Source organism: Trachypithecus francoisi, unplaced genomic scaffold, assembly GCF_009764315.1.
Source record: "Trachypithecus francoisi isolate TF-2019V2 unplaced genomic scaffold, Tfra_2.0 Lachesis_group19, whole genome shotgun sequence".
Lineage (NCBI taxonomy): Eukaryota > Metazoa > Chordata > Mammalia > Primates > Cercopithecidae > Trachypithecus > Trachypithecus francoisi.
Genome location: NW_022681464.1, coordinates 32,561,427 through 32,577,585, shown reverse-complemented (window position 1 = coordinate 32,577,585; position 16,159 = coordinate 32,561,427). Strand labels below are relative to the sequence as shown.

The 16,159-nt window shown below is 44.9% G+C and overlaps 1 protein-coding gene across 5 annotated transcripts in view; it reads right to left on the bottom strand.

The window, feature by feature from the left end:
* TMEM241 (transmembrane protein 241) overlaps nt 1-16,159 on the bottom strand; it is a 146,906-nt gene that overhangs the window by 96,300 nt on the left and 34,447 nt on the right. For all 5 annotated transcript variants that reach the window (XM_033178136.1, XM_033178138.1, XM_033178137.1 and 2 more), the window contains one exon: nt 13,231-13,312. In XM_033178136.1, coding sequence (XP_033034027.1) covers nt 13,231-13,312 — 82 coding nt within the window. The remainder of the gene's footprint in view (nt 1-13,230; nt 13,313-16,159) is intronic.

Here is a 16,159-nt window from a genome sequence, read left to right as displayed (position 1 = left end):
CCTTCCAATTCTTGGCTTGAAAGGACAGCAAAAAAAAAAAAAAATCTTGGACAGGTTAATCACATGATACATGGAAGCTAATATTAAAGTGGGGGGTGGATCTTACTGAACTAAGACCTTATGTAAATGTTTTTTGCCTCCTTGGCTATAAAATCAATAATGAGGTCAGATAATTCTAGACCCAACTTTAGACTTCGACGAGGCTTACTTTTCTCCATTTTAGGACCTGTAGGCTATTTTCTCAGTCTTCCTAGGCCCTTACTCTGATCAGATTCTGGAAAAGGACCTATTTATACATGTAGAATTAACTTTAAAGTACACTAACAATAGCCACCAACAATGTATTAAACATAGTGCTAAGTATTTTACGTGTATTCTCTTATTTAAACTTCCTCCCAACACCTCTCTTACTAGATGCTATTACCCTGATTTTATAAACAATGAAACTGGGGCTGAGAAAGACTGGCCACTTGCTCAAGTATTCACAGCTCGCTCAGCGGCAAAGCCATGACCCCAATCCAGGCCTGTCTAACCGCAAAGCCCACACCTTCTAGCCTTGGTGTTATGACACACACATTATGTCAAGCCACAGTGAAAACTCCCTGGACCTCCAACTGTCCAAAGTTCAGTGTGACTGGTGTGTTCCAAATCCTGGCCGTTTGCTTACTCCAGTAATAAACCTGCTGATATGGTTTGGCCCTGTGTCCCCACCCAAATCTCATGTCAAATTGCAATTCCCAATTTTGGGAGAAAGAACAGGTGGGAGGTGATTAAATCACGGGGTGGATGTTCCCCTTGCTGTTCTTGTGATAGTGGTTCTCATAAGATCTGGTTGTTTAAAAGTGGGTGGCGCTTCCCCCATCATTCTCGCTCTCTCCTGCTCCGCCATGGTAAGAGGTGCTTGCTTCCCCTTCACCTTCCACCTTCCATGACTGTAAGTTTCTTGAGACCTTCCAGCCATACATCTTTTCTTCATAATTACTCAGTCAGGTAGGTTTTTTTATTTTTTGTTTTTTGAGATGGAGTCTTGCTCTGTCACCCAGGCCAGAGTACAGTGGCGTCATCTTGGCTCACTGCAACCCCACCTCCCGGGTTCAGGTGATTCTCCTGCCTCAACCTCCTGAGTAGCTGGGACTACAGGCCCTGCCATGACGCCCAGCTGATTTTTGTATTTTTAGTAGAGATGAGGTTTCACTATGTTGGCCAGGTTGGTCTCGAACTCCTGACCTCAAGTGATCTGCCAACCTCAGCCTCCTAAAGTGCTGGGATTACAGGCATGGGTCACCATGCCTGGTCTGTCAGGTAGTTCTTTATAGCAGTGTGAGAATGGACTAATACAGCTGGTAAGAACTAAAATGGATGAACTCAGAGTAAACCTATACCTTTTTAAAAAGGCTTTCTTCTACTCCTGCTTAGCAAATTTTAAATCTGATTTTCTCAAGCCATTTTTTCTAGTGAGAAGCTGACAGGCTTTAAAGACCATTATTCTACAATTGACCAGTTGCACTCTATCAGCCTGTGTAGGGCTCTATTAAAAACAATATTAAGACAGTTTGCACTTTTTTTTTTTTTTGAGACGGAGTCTCACTCTATTGCCCAGGCTGGAGCACAGTGGCGCGATCTCGGCAACCTCTGCCTCCCAGGTTCAAGCAATTCTCCTGCCCCAATCTACCGAGTAGGTGGGATTACAGGCATGAGCCACCACACCCAGCTAATTTTTGATTTTTAGTAGAGACGAGGTTTCACCATGTTGGTCAGGCTGGTCTCCAACTCCTGACCTCAGGTAATCCACCTGCCTTGGCCTCCCAAAGTGCTGGGATTTACAGGTGTGAGTCACCACACCTGGCCAGTTTGCAACTTTAATTACCAATCTTTCCCTGGCCTCCAACTCTGTACAATTTCTAACGTGAACTATAACCCATTAGTTCAGGAGACCCCTAGTGACTGATTCTTTCAGAAAATCTGCCCTTTATTATCTTTAAGCAGTCAAGTTCAGCAGGACTTATTTTTGTTAAATCAAACAAAAACGCTAAGAAATGATAAAAGCGGCCGGGCGCGGTGGCTCAAGCCTGTAATCCCAGCACTTTGGGAGGCCGAGACGGGCGGATCACGAGGTCAGGAGATCGAGACCATCCTGGCTAACACGGTGAAACCTCGTCTCTACTAAAAGAATACAAAAAAACTAGCCGGGCGAGGTAGCGGGCGCCTGTAGTCCCAGCTACTCGGGAGGCTGAGGCAGGAGAATAGCGTAAACCCGGGAGGCGGAGCTTGCAGTGAGCTGAGATCCGGCCATTGCACTCCAGCCTGGGTGGCAGAGCGAGACTCCGTCTCAAAAAAAAAAAAAAAAAAAAAAAAAAAAAGAAATGATAAAAGCAATAATAGTAGCCAAGATATCTTGAGTGCTTACTACGTGTCACTGTACCACTTTTATATATTCAAACTTCATAATAACCCTATGAGATAGATACTATTCACCTCTCCATTATACGGTCAAGAAAACTGAGGAATATGTTCTGGTTCTCTTTTTTACCTGACTCTTCATGATTTGAAACCACTTTTGGATGATCTAGATATCTGCTAAAGAGAAACAGAAAACTAGGTGATGCTCTTCACCACTGTCAAGACCAAGACTACAGGAATGGCCTCAAGGTCAAAAGGTCCTACTCTCCTTCATCAGGGAAAATGGCACAATGTCAGGAACCATAAAGCCCAAAGCAGCATTTTTGAAAAAATTCGGTAAAAATGCAATGGACCGAATTAAACTACACTGCAGGAAAATGCATTAAATTACTTAGGGACACAATTTGCAACTACTTTATTCCCAGAATCCATTAGCTAAAAATTCAACATTTCATCCATGCACTGTTGAAATTTTTCTCTGGCTATGAAGAGAAATTGGTAACTCTCACTTAGAAATATTTCATTATTCTCATACTTCCTAGAGTGGAATTTTGAAGGCTTGGTTATTTGTTCAGGTGTTGGAATGACTTAGAATGGTTTCCTGTGGAAAGTCTTGACCCTGCTCACAGGCATGGCTTGGGTCACTCTGCAGAGGTGTGAGCGACTCCCCTATTCAAGCACAAGTTCTGAGTCAGCTTCTTAATTTTTGTAAAAGAATGTCAATCCTATCTTTCTGTCTGGGTGATTTTTACATATGGAGGTGTGTCCTTAACCTACAATACAGAATAACTGACCTCCATGTCCTTGTCAAAGAAAGTAACTTTGAACTGTTGGCTACTGAATTTTTACCAAAATCATGCATGCCAGAAATAATGTTCCTACGCCAGGTGTGTTGGCTCATGCCTGTAATCCCAGCACTTTGAAAGGCTGAACCTGGTGGATCGCCTAAGATTAGGAGTTTGAGATCAGCCTGGCCAACATGGTGAAACCCTGTCTCTACTAAAAATGCAAAAATTAGCCAGGCATGGTGGCAGGCACCAGTAATCCCAGCTACTCAAGAGGCTGACACAGGAGAATCACTTGAACCTGGGAGGCAGAGGATGCAGTGAGCCAAGATGGTGCCACTGCACTCCAGCCTGGGTGACAGAGCAAGACTCTGTCCCCCCCCCCCCAAAAAAAAAGAAAGAAAGAGAAAGAAAAGGAAAGAAAGAAAGAAGGAAAGGCAAGGAAAGGCAAGGAAAGGGAAAAGAAAAGAAAGAAAAAGTTCCTAGAGGATTGTCTAAGGCCCTGCATGGAGCCAAATAACCAGAGACCCATGGATTTTTACCCCAGAGAACTGCTCCTACTGAACAGTGCTGTGTCATCATTCTGTCTCCATGGGCACTAAGAATTCTAGACACTGGTGACTGTTGTGAGTGTTATAAGGACGTTATTAAAGACCTGCCCACTGAGTCACCCAGCCTACCCTTTATGAGGACTCAGGAAAATTTCAATTAGTTGTAATGGTGTTTTAAGTTGACTTTTTTTGCTAGAATGCAGTGGCGTGATCATAGCTCACTGCAGACTCAAACTCCTGGGCTCAAGCGATCCTCCTACCTCAGTCTCCTGAGTAGCTAGGACTAGAGGCACATGCCACCAAGTCAGGCTACTTATTTTATTTTTTGTAAAGATGAGATCTGGCTATGTTGCTCAGGCTGGTCTCGAACTCCTGGGCTCAAGCAATCCTCCTGTCTCAGCCTCCTAAAGTCTGGGATTACAGGCATGGGCCACCGTGTCCAGACTTCTGTAACTTTTTTGTTTGGCTGCAGAAAGCTCAGAGCTGAATTCAGACCCAACTGTAATTATGTTGTGAGATATTACAATATTACAGTATAAATTTCTAGGTGCTAAATCTCTCTGTGACATCATCTGTCTGTTACCTTTTACTTAGATTTTTTTTTTTTTTTTTTTTTGAGACAGAATTTCACTCTGTTGCCCAGGCTGGAGTTCTGTGGTACGATCTTGGCTCACTGCAACCTCTGCTTCCTGGGTTCGGGCGATTCTCCTGCCTCACCCTCCCGCGTAGCTGGAACTACAGGTGCGTGCCACCATACCTGGCTAATTTTTGTATTTTTAGTAGAGACGGGGTTTTGCCGCGTTGGCCAGGCTGGTCTTGAACTCCCGACCTCAGGTGATCCGCCCACCTTAGCCTCCCAAAGTGCTGGGATTACAGGCATGAGCCACCATGCCGGCCCTTTTACCTAGATTTCTTTTTTTTTTCTTTTTATTTTTTGAGACGGAGTCTTGCTCTGTCACCCAGGCTGGAGTGCAGTGGCCGGATCTCAGCTCACTGCAAGCTCCGCCTCCCGGGTTCACACCATTCTCCTGCCTCAGCCTCCCAAGTAGCTGGGACTACAGGCACCCGCCACCTCGCCCGGCTAGTTTTTTGTATTTTTTAGTAGAGACGGGGTTTCACTGTGTTAGCCAGGATGGTCTCGATCTCCTGACCTCGTGATCCACCCGTCTCGGCCTCCCAAAGTGTTGGGATTACAGGCTTGAGCCACCGCGCCCGGCCTTTTTTTTTCTTGAGATGGAGTTTCGCTCTTTAACCCAGGCTGGAGTGAAGTGGCATGGTCTCTGCTCACTGCAACCTCTGATCCCCAGGTTCAAACGATTCTGCTGCCTCAGCCTCCCAAGTAGCTGGGATTACAGGTGCCTGCCACCAAGCTCGACTAATTTTTGTATTTTTAGTAGAGATGGGGTTTCACCATGTTGGCCAGGCTGGTCCCGAACTCTTGACCTCAGGTGATCCACCCACCTCGGTCTCCCAAAGTGCTAGGATTACAAGCGTGAGCCATCGCGCCTGGCCTTATCTAGATTTCTTACACAATTCTCTTCATAAGAGTGTTTATCTTTTTTTAACTGAAATTATTATTTTTTATTTTTTATTTTTTGAGACGGAGTCTCGCTCTGTCGCCTAGGCTGGAGTGCAGTGGCCGGATCTCAGCTCACTGCAAGCTCCGCCTCCTGGGTTCCCGCCATTCTCCTGCCTCAGCCTCCTGAGTAGCTGGGGCTACAGGCGCCCGCCACCTCGCCCGGCTAGTTTTTTGTATTTTTTAGTAGAGACGGGGTTTCACCGTATTAGCCAGGATGGTCTCGATCTCCTGACCTCGTGATCCGCCCGTCTCGGCCTCCCAAAGTGCTGGGATTACAGGCTTGAGCCACCGCGCCCGGCCCTGAAATTATTTTTGTAAGCCACCACACATCTTCTCTGGAAGAAGGTGAGGTGTCTGAATATGCATATGTGCACATATAAGTGAATATTCATAAACTGACTTGCATGACATAGACTGCAGTGTTTATTTACATTCATCTTACTATTCTGCCATTAGATGGCAAACTCCTCGAGGGCAGAGGACCAGACTGCCTTCTTTCCCAGTCTCCAGTACAAGCTGGGAGGTCCTTTTTGTCCTTCATTTGAGGATCACATAAAGTAGCTGCTGTAAGGGCCTCAACATATGAAAAATAGATACCTTGCAGTACCAGGAGCTCCTCCAATTTGGCAAAATGCTAATCCTAAGAGAGATGCCAGGAAATCAGAAAAGGTCTAAGGGGGCCTCCGTCTTCCAGCCTGGCATTAATGCATGGGTGGGAATGGTGGGCGGACTTGCCTGCTCTCAGGGAATGGCTGTTTTCTTCGCACTTTACCCAAGTCCACTAACCGAATTCAGTTAAACTAAATGTGCATATACCACAGGAACACAGAGGAGTTCGGAGTGAGACAAGCAAGAACACATTATCACCCCCTCCTTTTCATGTAATCCTCAAGAAAACTCCTACTGGAACCTAGGTGATTTTTTTTTTTTTGGGAAACGGAGTCTTGCTGTTGTCCAGGCTGGAATACAGTGGCATGATCTCGGCTCACTGCAACCTCCGCCTCCCGGGTTCAAGCAGTTCTTCTGCCTCAGCCTCCTGAGTAGCTGGGATTACAGGCATACGCCACCATGCCCAGATAATTTTCTGTATTTTTAGTAGAGATGGAGTTTCACCGTGTTGGCCAGGATGGTCTCGATCTCCTGACCTCATGATCCATCCGCCTCGGGCTCCCAAATAGCTGGGATTATAGGTGTGAGCCACCAAGCCTGGCCTAGGTGATATTTCTTTTTTATTGTGGTAAAATATACATCACAAAAAGTTGCCACCTTAACCATTTTTAAGTGCATAGTCCGTTCACACTCCATTACGTACATTCACACTGTTGTACAACCAGCACCACTCTCCACTGCCAGAACTCTTTTCATCTTGCAAAACTGAAACTCTGTGCCCATTAAACACTAACTCTTCATTCTCCCCTACGCCCACCCCTGTTAGCCACCACACTACTTTCTGCCTTTATAAATTTCATTACTGTAAGTACCAGATACAACTGGAGTCACACAGTATTTGTCTTTTTTGTGACTGACTTATTTAGCATAATGTTCTCAAGGTTCATCCATGTTGCAGCATGTGGCAGGATTTTCTTCCTTTTTAAGGCTGAATAATATTCCATTGTTTGTACTTGTGTTTTTATTTTTATTTTTTTGAAACAGAGTCTCGCTCTGTTGCCCAGGCTGGAGTGCAACGGTGCAATCTTAGCTCACTGCAACTTCTGCCTCCCGGGTTCAACCATGTCTCCTACCTCAGTCTCCCAAGTAGCTGGTATTACAGGCACTCGCCACCATGCCCAGCTAATTTTTTGTATTTTTAGTAGAGGCAGGGTTTCTCCATATTGGTCAAGCTGGTCTTGAACTCCTGACCTCAGGTGATCCACCGCCTTGGCCTTCCAAAGTGCTGGGATTGCTGGCGTGAGACACCGCGTCCAGCTCCATTGTTTGTATTTATCATATTTTATCTATTTATCCATCAACGGGCACTGAGATCGCTTCTACCTTTTGTCTATTGTGAATAATAGCCAAACGAATACGGATGCACAAGTATCTCTTCCTGTCCCTTCTTTCAATTCTTTTGGGTATACACCCAAAAGTGGAACTGCTGAATCACAGAATAATCCTATTTTTGATGTTTTGAAGAAGCACCATCCTGTTTTCCATAGCAGCTGCACCACTGTGCATTTCCACCCGTGGTGCTCAAGGGTTCCAACCTCTCCACGTCCTTACCAACACTTGTTATTCTCTGGTTTTTTGGTAACAGCCATTCTCATGGGTGTGAAGTGGTACCTCCTATAGTTCTGATTTGCATTTTCCTAATGATTAATGATGTTGAGCCTCTTTTCATGGATTTATCAGCCTTTAAATGTCATCTGTGGAGAAACATCTGTTCAAGTCTTTTGCCCGTTTTTCAATCAGGTTGCTTGCTTTTGTTCTGTTAAGTTTTATGAGTTCTCTATATAGCCTATAAGTGAATCCAATTGATGAGTGATTTGCAAATATTTCCTCCCTTTCTGGGGGTTGCCTTTTTACTTTGTTGACAGTATCCTTTAAAGCACCAAAATTTTTCATTTTGATGAAGTCCAATTACTCTATTTTTCTTCTGTTGCCTGTGTGTTTGGTGTCATATCCAAGAAATCCTTGCCAAATCCAACATCATGGAGCTTTTCCCTTAAGAGTTCAATGTTAATAATAAGCCATTTTATGGCCGGGCGTGGTGGCTCACGCCTGTAATCCCAGCACTTTGGGAGGCTGAGGCGGGTGGATCACCTGAGGTCGGGAGTTTGAGACCAGCCTGACCAACGTGGAGAAACCATATCTCTACTAAAATACAGAAGTAGCCAGGCATAGTGGTGCATGCCTGTAATCCCAGCTACTCAGGAGGCTGAGGCAGGAGAATCACTCGAACCCGGGAGGCAAAGGTTGCAGTGAGCCGAGATTGTGCCATTGCACTCCAGCCTGGGCAATGACAGCAAAACTCCATCTCAAAAAAAAAAAAAAAAAGCCATTTTATAAGAGTTACAGGACAATTTTTAGAGGGAGCAAGATGATAAGAAAAATCCGGGGAGGAGTTTACTGTATTGCCACTGAGCCCACATTTTAAAAACTAATCCTTGTAGTTGGACTCTGATTACCTGTGATGAAAACACAACGTGGCCGGGCGCGGTGGCTCAAGCCTGTAATCCCAGCACTTTGGGAGGCTGAGACGGGTGGATCACGAGGTCAGGAGATCAAGACCATCCTGGCTAACACGGTGAAACCCCATCTCTACTAAAAATACAAAAAAAAAAACTAGCCAGGCGAGGTGGTGGGTGCCTGTAGTCCCAGCTACTCGGGAGGCTGAGGCAGGAGAATGGCGTAAACCCGGGAGGCGGAGCTTGCAGTGAGCTGAGATCCGGCCACTGCACTCCAGCCTGGGCGACAGAGCAAGACTCCGTCTCAAAAAAAAAAAAAAAAAAACCAACAAAAAAAACACAACGCGACAGAGGGAACTGCCTCTCATCAGCAGTAACAGGGACATTAGGGGCGGATGCTCCATTCTGCACCAACATTTACACTCTTCCTTCGTGGATCCAAATTCCTTTATGATATCGGAGCCAAACAAGGAGAGAGGCGACCCGCGGGTACCATTTTGCTTAACTGAGTAACATACTCCACATGGGTTTAATGATCCATGTGTGTTTCCTCACCAACATCCTCCCACCGCACACACAGTCCCATCTCCATCCTCAGTATGTTGAGTGAATATTGTGCTCACGGAAGAGAGAAACAAGGACAAGCCATTAGGAAGGACCAAGATCAAAGAGCTCAGCCAGGAAAACAATTCCTGTCCTGTCAAGGTGCCTTGACCTAGACTTGCAGGGTCCCTCCAGCTGCAGACCCTGGCCTCCCCCAAGCAAGCAAACAGCATGGCTTGAGCCAAATCACCAATGCCAGGATGGCCTCTCGCCACCAAACTCAGTAATGTAGGAATTTGTACATCTGTTCTGAACGCTGGCCAGCACAGGCTGAGGCAGTCCTGTCCAGCTGAGAAGGTTTTTGACCAGGAAATTATAACAAGAGTCATGAGCCATCAAAGTCATACTGTCCCTCCAAGACTGACACTCACCCATCAGAGCCATCATCACTGTGACCTTACTCAGTGTAGGACAGCTGGGCAAGCAGGCCTGAATCAGCCCAAGTCCAAATCACATTTCATCGAGACTGGAGACAGAAAGTGCCTGGCACATGCTTAACATCAAACATTCATGGTGGCTGTTCCCATGGTGAGCTGTGTGTCTTTCACTCCCTGCCCCATCCCTTTCAGTTCCTCAAGGTCAGAAACCGGGTCTTGTTTGTCATTATGTCCCCAGCACATAGTAGGTCCCGAATAACTATATGGTAAATGGATAGCTACAAGAAAAATCTCCTTTCTCTTAACTCTGTAGATCATTTGGTTGTGAGTCTGAGGTAGAAAAATCAACCAAGAGCTTTTCCCATGGCATCTGTGCAGAGTTAACTCAGCTTCCTACCAGGAGCTACACATCAGGAGAACAGAACTTCAAGGCCTTGTCAGATAAAGGAGGGCTTAAGTGTTTTGCATAACAATACATCTACAGATTTTAATGGAGCACTTTTCCCCCATTCCTTATGGATTCATTCAACTGACAGCTTGGCACCAGCATATTGATGCCTGTTTTCTATCCAACACAAACTGTACAAGTGCCTCATGTTTATCCACTCTATGAATTTCTAAGCAACAATGTAAAAACAAAGAGCTCAGAAAACAAAGATGCTGGGTTGAGTTATTTTACTATAAAACAATAATAAGCATCTGCTTTCTGCCCTCCTCCCACTCTAATTGGGTGTATTTGGTTTTTGGTTGTTTCCCTTTGTTCAAAGATTTTGAATTGCAACAGCTTCTTTTTGCTTATTTAAGAAGACTGTGCTCTCAGCAGGGTGCAGTGGCCCGTGTCTATAGTCCCAGCTACTCGGGAGGCTGAGGCAGGAGGATGACGTGAGCCCAAGAGTTTGAGGCCAGCATGGGCAACACAGTGAGACCCCCATCTCTAAAAAATGGCTGTGCTCTACGGGAATGCCACTCAAAGTGCTGGTCCTCAAGAAGATAAGGACTTGGCAAGAGAATGTAAAATTAATGCATTGCTTCCTTCTTCGAAATGTCTTGCTATGAAAAACAAAAAGCCAGCTTAATTAAACAGTGTGACTAGTGCCAAAGTTGATCTCCTTATGGACAGGTAACAAAGAATTCAATGACCGGTACAGCTGCAGATCACAGCTCAAGAAGCCCTGCTGTAGGCTGCAGAACTCCCCACCTGCCTGAAAACACACTAGACTGACATTTACCATGGTCTTCTGAGAGGGTTTGGCCACCTCGTATCAGTACCTCCTTTTTTTTTTTTTTTTTTCATGGTAAAGCACTCCAATATTGAGGATCCATTACAACCTGCTCTCCATATGTGGGATCCAGGCAGAGATCCTATATGACTAGGCCTCTAAGTGTCTGCAACCACAGTGAATAGTTCAGGAAAGTCTTGATCCAGGGTTGGCCTATCAACATAATTCCAACCTTGTGGCCAGTTTTCAGATCAAGGATGGGTAGTGGCCCTGACTGACCCAATCAGAGTGAAGCCTAGGACTCATGCAGGAACTACCAGGAAAATGGTCTCTTACCACTAAAGTTGTGAGAATGTGAGACTGCACCCATTGTTGGGGCAGCTGTACAGCACTCATTGTGGTGGTAGGGGCGGGCTGGACGTGAAAACAAAGACGGGGAGCAGAATTGAAAGACAGAGAAACTGGACTCTGAGTATAATACTGGAGCCTCTGGACAAAGCCATTTGTGAAGTAGGTTTCTACCCCAAGACTTTTCAGTTATATGAATTGGTAAATCTTCCTTTTGCTTAGATCAGTTTTTGAGCTTTCTAACACTTGCAACTGAAAGAGTCTAATGTTATACAACGACTACTACACCCTGGGCTCACTCTAAAATCCATATGCATTGGTCCTAAAGAAACAATTCTGAAAAGGCAAAAGGTGGAGAGTTAGAAGAGCTGCCATTCCAGGTGCAGTAGCTCGTGCCTGTAATCCCAGTGTTCTGGGAGGCTGAGGTGGGAGGATCGCTTGAGCCCAGGAGTTCAAGACCAGTCTGGGCAACAGAGCAAGACCCCACCTCTAAAAGAAAATAAATAAATAGCTGGGTGTATTGGCACATACTTGTATTCCCTGCTACTCGGAAGGCAGAGGTGGGAGGATCACCTGAGCCTACTGAGCCCAGAAGGTCAAGGCTCCAGTGAGCTGTGATTGTGCCACTGTACTCTAGCTTGGGCCACAAGATCACAAGAACAAGACCCTGTCTCAAAACAAAAACAAAAACAAAAAAACAGGAGCTGCCACTCTCTGGGACTAGAGGCAGGTTTAGCAAGACTTTCCACACCTATGACTCTTCCTCTGTCAAGTGGTTAGCAGCTGCCTCACCTATCATCTGTCAAAAGATTGCAAGAATCACATAAAAGGACACAAAGGCAATCACTCTGGAAGCCTATGAAGAAAAGCACTGTATGAACAAAAAGTATTATTATGATGAACGCAACACCTTGTTATTCAAACTTCAAAACTCTGGCAAACGTAAACTATCCAGAGCCTAGAAAAAAATTTAAAAGCACTTGAGCAACACACTGCTTTTACCAAAAGTTGATCGTCTATGGCATAGGAGAGGAAACACTCTCTGCAGGCCAAAGGGTATAAACTGAGACAGTAAGAGCCTGAGAACAAAGAAGGCGCAGCAGACAACCAGGGCAAGCCTCGTGGTCTGAGCTGAGCAGCAACGTGCACCATGGGTCAGTTCTCAAGCCCACCCAGGAAGGTTCTTCCCCATTGCATATATCACCCCATCTACTCAAGCTTATGAATCATGAAAGAAAAATGATTATTTAACTTCAAAATTACAGTCCTCACTGCTATTTTGCAACTTTAGAGTTGCTGTCCTAACAATAACATTGTTATCCAATTAGGCAGAGTTTATTTGTTTGTTTTTACTGTTTTTATAGCTGAGATCTAAGGGGCTAAATAACAACAAGGATGTTACATTAAAAGACTAAATTGTTTTGCACATTCTGCACTTTCCCCGAAGTCAGAATACAACTATTTTCTGATAGATAAAAACAGTTAGCAGTCATGGTACAAGACTGGAGGAGGTATTAACATCATTCCTGATTTTTAAGCCACCTTCTGTTAATGATGGTTTTAATGGATTCTCTTTTGATGGCAAAGTAAATAAATTTTTAGAGTTCCAAATAATGTATCTGGAAGTAGCTTTGCTCTTCACAGGTCCTGCCTTTGAGGAGCTCAGTCCTGCCGGGAAGTGGTGGGAGAACAAAACAGTCAGCTTGTTTCACTAGCTTCCCCATGAACAGGACATCAACCCTGTGCCAGACATTTGCATCCACAACCAAGCTCACCAGGCCACATTACCAATGGGCAGGGTTTGGTTCCTCAGAAGCAAGGAGTAGTTTGGGCCCTGCCTCTCTGCTCCCGTGGACAGCCTGCATTCAGGCAGAGCTGGGGCATTCCCACTCTGCCCATCTCCACAGGCAAGTAGTCCCAGCAGGGCCTGTCTCTGGCCAGCTCCACAAATACCACTACTCTTTTTCTCCCTGTGCATCCCCACCTTGTAACACAAGTTGGCCTTCCCTGTTATCTGATTATCTTCAACTCAACAAAAGGGGGCAATGGGTCCCATGTTGGCCTCGGGCCCAAGACTTGTTCTCCAATCTAGCTTTATCATTATTAAATGATATTTAATATCATTTAATCATTTAATCATTATTAAATGATTCTTTGCCCTTATTGATCTGAGGCACGGTAAGTTAAAAGGCAAAGGGGAAAGGCAGAGAGGAGTTGTTCCCCCTGAACCTCTAACACTTACCAGTCTGGACAAGGCTCTGGACCCAGCATAGATCATACCCACAAACAGCACTGAAGCAGGAAGCCACGCCAGAACATGAGATCTGAAAAGATGGGGAAAAAGCAGTAACATTTTTGCCACTTTTTGTTAAGAAAGACATAGCTGTAAAGGTTGACCCTCCAGATGCATCAACTACAGCAACAGAGGCTGTCTAAACATCCCTGGCAGATTTGTTGAGTGAGATGTGGTCTTTATCCACTGAGTAGTGGCAGCAGACAAAGCCATCCTACCTACAATCCCATCGTTACTGATCACCTAGCCTAGGAGGTCCCAGAAATGGAAATGGTAAACGCCTTGCTGCAGCTTGGAAGAGAGAACAGATTGCTTTTTTTTCTAGGGCAGTGAACAATTATTCTTTGGATTTTAAGTAGCCAAAAGTTTTGAATCCACAACAAATTATTAAAAATTGAAAAGGTTATTTACCCAGGCACTACACCAAACAGCTCCATGGAATCACAATAAAAAGAACCAGTTTCAAGGGACGAAGTTGAAAACAATAATCCCAGAGCTTCATGTAGGTGGCCATAGTCTGGCTTTTTCAACCATTCACCTGGCATTGCCGGAATTCTGGTTCCAGGACTCTTGAAGGACTTCCGAAGGGTACATTTATTTTTCAATTGTAGCCACACCAGGAACTGCTTTTCTCTTACAAGTCAGAATCAAAATCCTAGTTCTCACATGCAGTACATGTCACTGAGGTTGCAACCTGCTTCTCTCATTAGTTAGAAACGTATTTTATTTGCCGGGCATGGTGGCTTAGGCCTGCAATCCCAGCACTTTGGGAAGCCAAGACAGGTGCATCAGTTGAGGTCAGGAGTTCTAGACAAGCCTGGCCAACATGGTGAAACCCCATCTCTACTAAAAATACAAAAGTTAGCCGGGCATGGTGGTGGCGGGCGCCTATAATTCCAGCTACGCGGGAGGCTGAGGGAGGAGAATCACTTAAGCTCAGGAGGAAGAGGTTGCAGTGAGCTGAGATCAGGCCACTGCAATCAAGCCTGGATGACACAACAAGACCTTGTCTCAAAAAAATAAAAAAGAAATACATTCCGATCTACTAATTCAAGTTCCCCGAGTTATCCTAATAATGAATAAAAATAAATGAAACTATTCCAGCAGGATATAACATAATAATCCCAACTAATTCAATGAACTGATCTCCTGGCATGATGCCTGCTCAAGAAATGGTCTTTGTTAAGTTTATTAGCATGGGCAGGCACTCCATCCAACATGAGGCCTGATATGTACAACTTCCCAGAGAACCTAGCACTTACATGTTTCCAATCTCTAGTAAGGGCCTTCAAACCTTACTTGCTGTATAAATTCATTGTGCAAATCGTCACAGCAACTTACAAGGTGCCAAGAACGATCAATAACAGCAGCATCACAGGTAACATTTATTGAGCACTTGCCACAAACCAGGCACTTTGCTGGCTTTTTGTTTTCTATGTTTTAAATGTTTTATATGCTGCATTTTTGTTTTAAATGTTTTATATGCTGCATCTTTCTTAAAGTTACACAACAATCGTATGAGGAAGGTATTTATTATTACCCTCATTGTGCAGATGAGGAAACTGAGACACAAGAATTTAGATAATTTGCCTGTGGTTAGAAGAGCTGGTAAATGGCAAAGCCAGAATTTGAATTGAGGTCTGTCTGGCTCCAAAGCCCTAGCTGTTAAACGCCCATTTGTATTTTGCCTTCACGGACCTCATAATCTAATGGGAGACACTGACATACAAATAGATAAGCTGCAAACACTCAGATAACTGACCAAGCGGCCAATTATCTGAGGGATATTCTGTTCTGACTCGTCCTGCTGCGATAGATGTCAGCATCACCAACCAAAAGATGAACAGATAAAGGAAGATCCCATCCTCTATCGCAATGGGTCAGGGGTGACATCAGTCAATTGCTATTATTCTAGGAAATGGCTTTTCCCACTTGACATTAAGCTCGCATCAATCAAGGGAGGCAGGATACAGGTCCATGGCCTGTTGTGCACCAGAAGGAAGCCCACAGCACATACTGCAGGCAGGGTATTGGGGAGGAAGGAGGAGGTGCACTGGGTGAGACGGCAGCTGGCCTCACTGCGGGAGGCCCAGGACTTTGGAATGTAAGGTCAGCGAGGCCCCAGACATGTGTACTCCATGCCCTCTTAAAACAAAGAAAACTGCTGAGTTATATATTCCAAGAGGCATCAGGGTGTCTGAATGGCCAGGGACGCGAGGAAAAGAAAACATGCCGAGGGAACACCTTGTATTTTAACCCTCCTACCCTCAAATACAAAGAAATAACTTTAACTAGAAAAGAGATACACAGGACTAGTAGGACCAAACAGACTTCTGGGAAGTGTTAGAGGACAGCGGAGTGAGCATCTGGCTCCAGACGTGGGACCACCTCCCAGGCACGGGATCCGTGTGCTTGTGTTCTCCAAAGTCATCTCCCTCAGGGGCAACAGGGCCAAAGCAACACACACTCATGGCACTTCAGACACACAGGAGAGGTGGCAGACTGCAGAGCCACCATGTCAGCATGACGGCTGTATTTCTCCACCACACACCAACCTAAGACCATAGCCGCTGCTAAGAAGAATACACTTGAATCACTGGAAAAATTGCTGACAAAACAGGTGTGGGCAAGGCAAGTGTGAAGGGATAGGGCAAAAAGGAAAAAGAATTAAAAATCAAAGACTCTGGATTTGTATTGTTTCAAAGTATCAAACGTCTCATTCTACTTTAACCATGTACTTCAGTGGAAAATCACAGAGTATATGCTAAGTGTAGTATATGCAAGAAAAGGACACCAGTCAACAATCCACACACAAACGAAAAGCTTTACCACAAAATCAGCAAATTAATGCACATTTATATGTCTTTAATTAAAATAA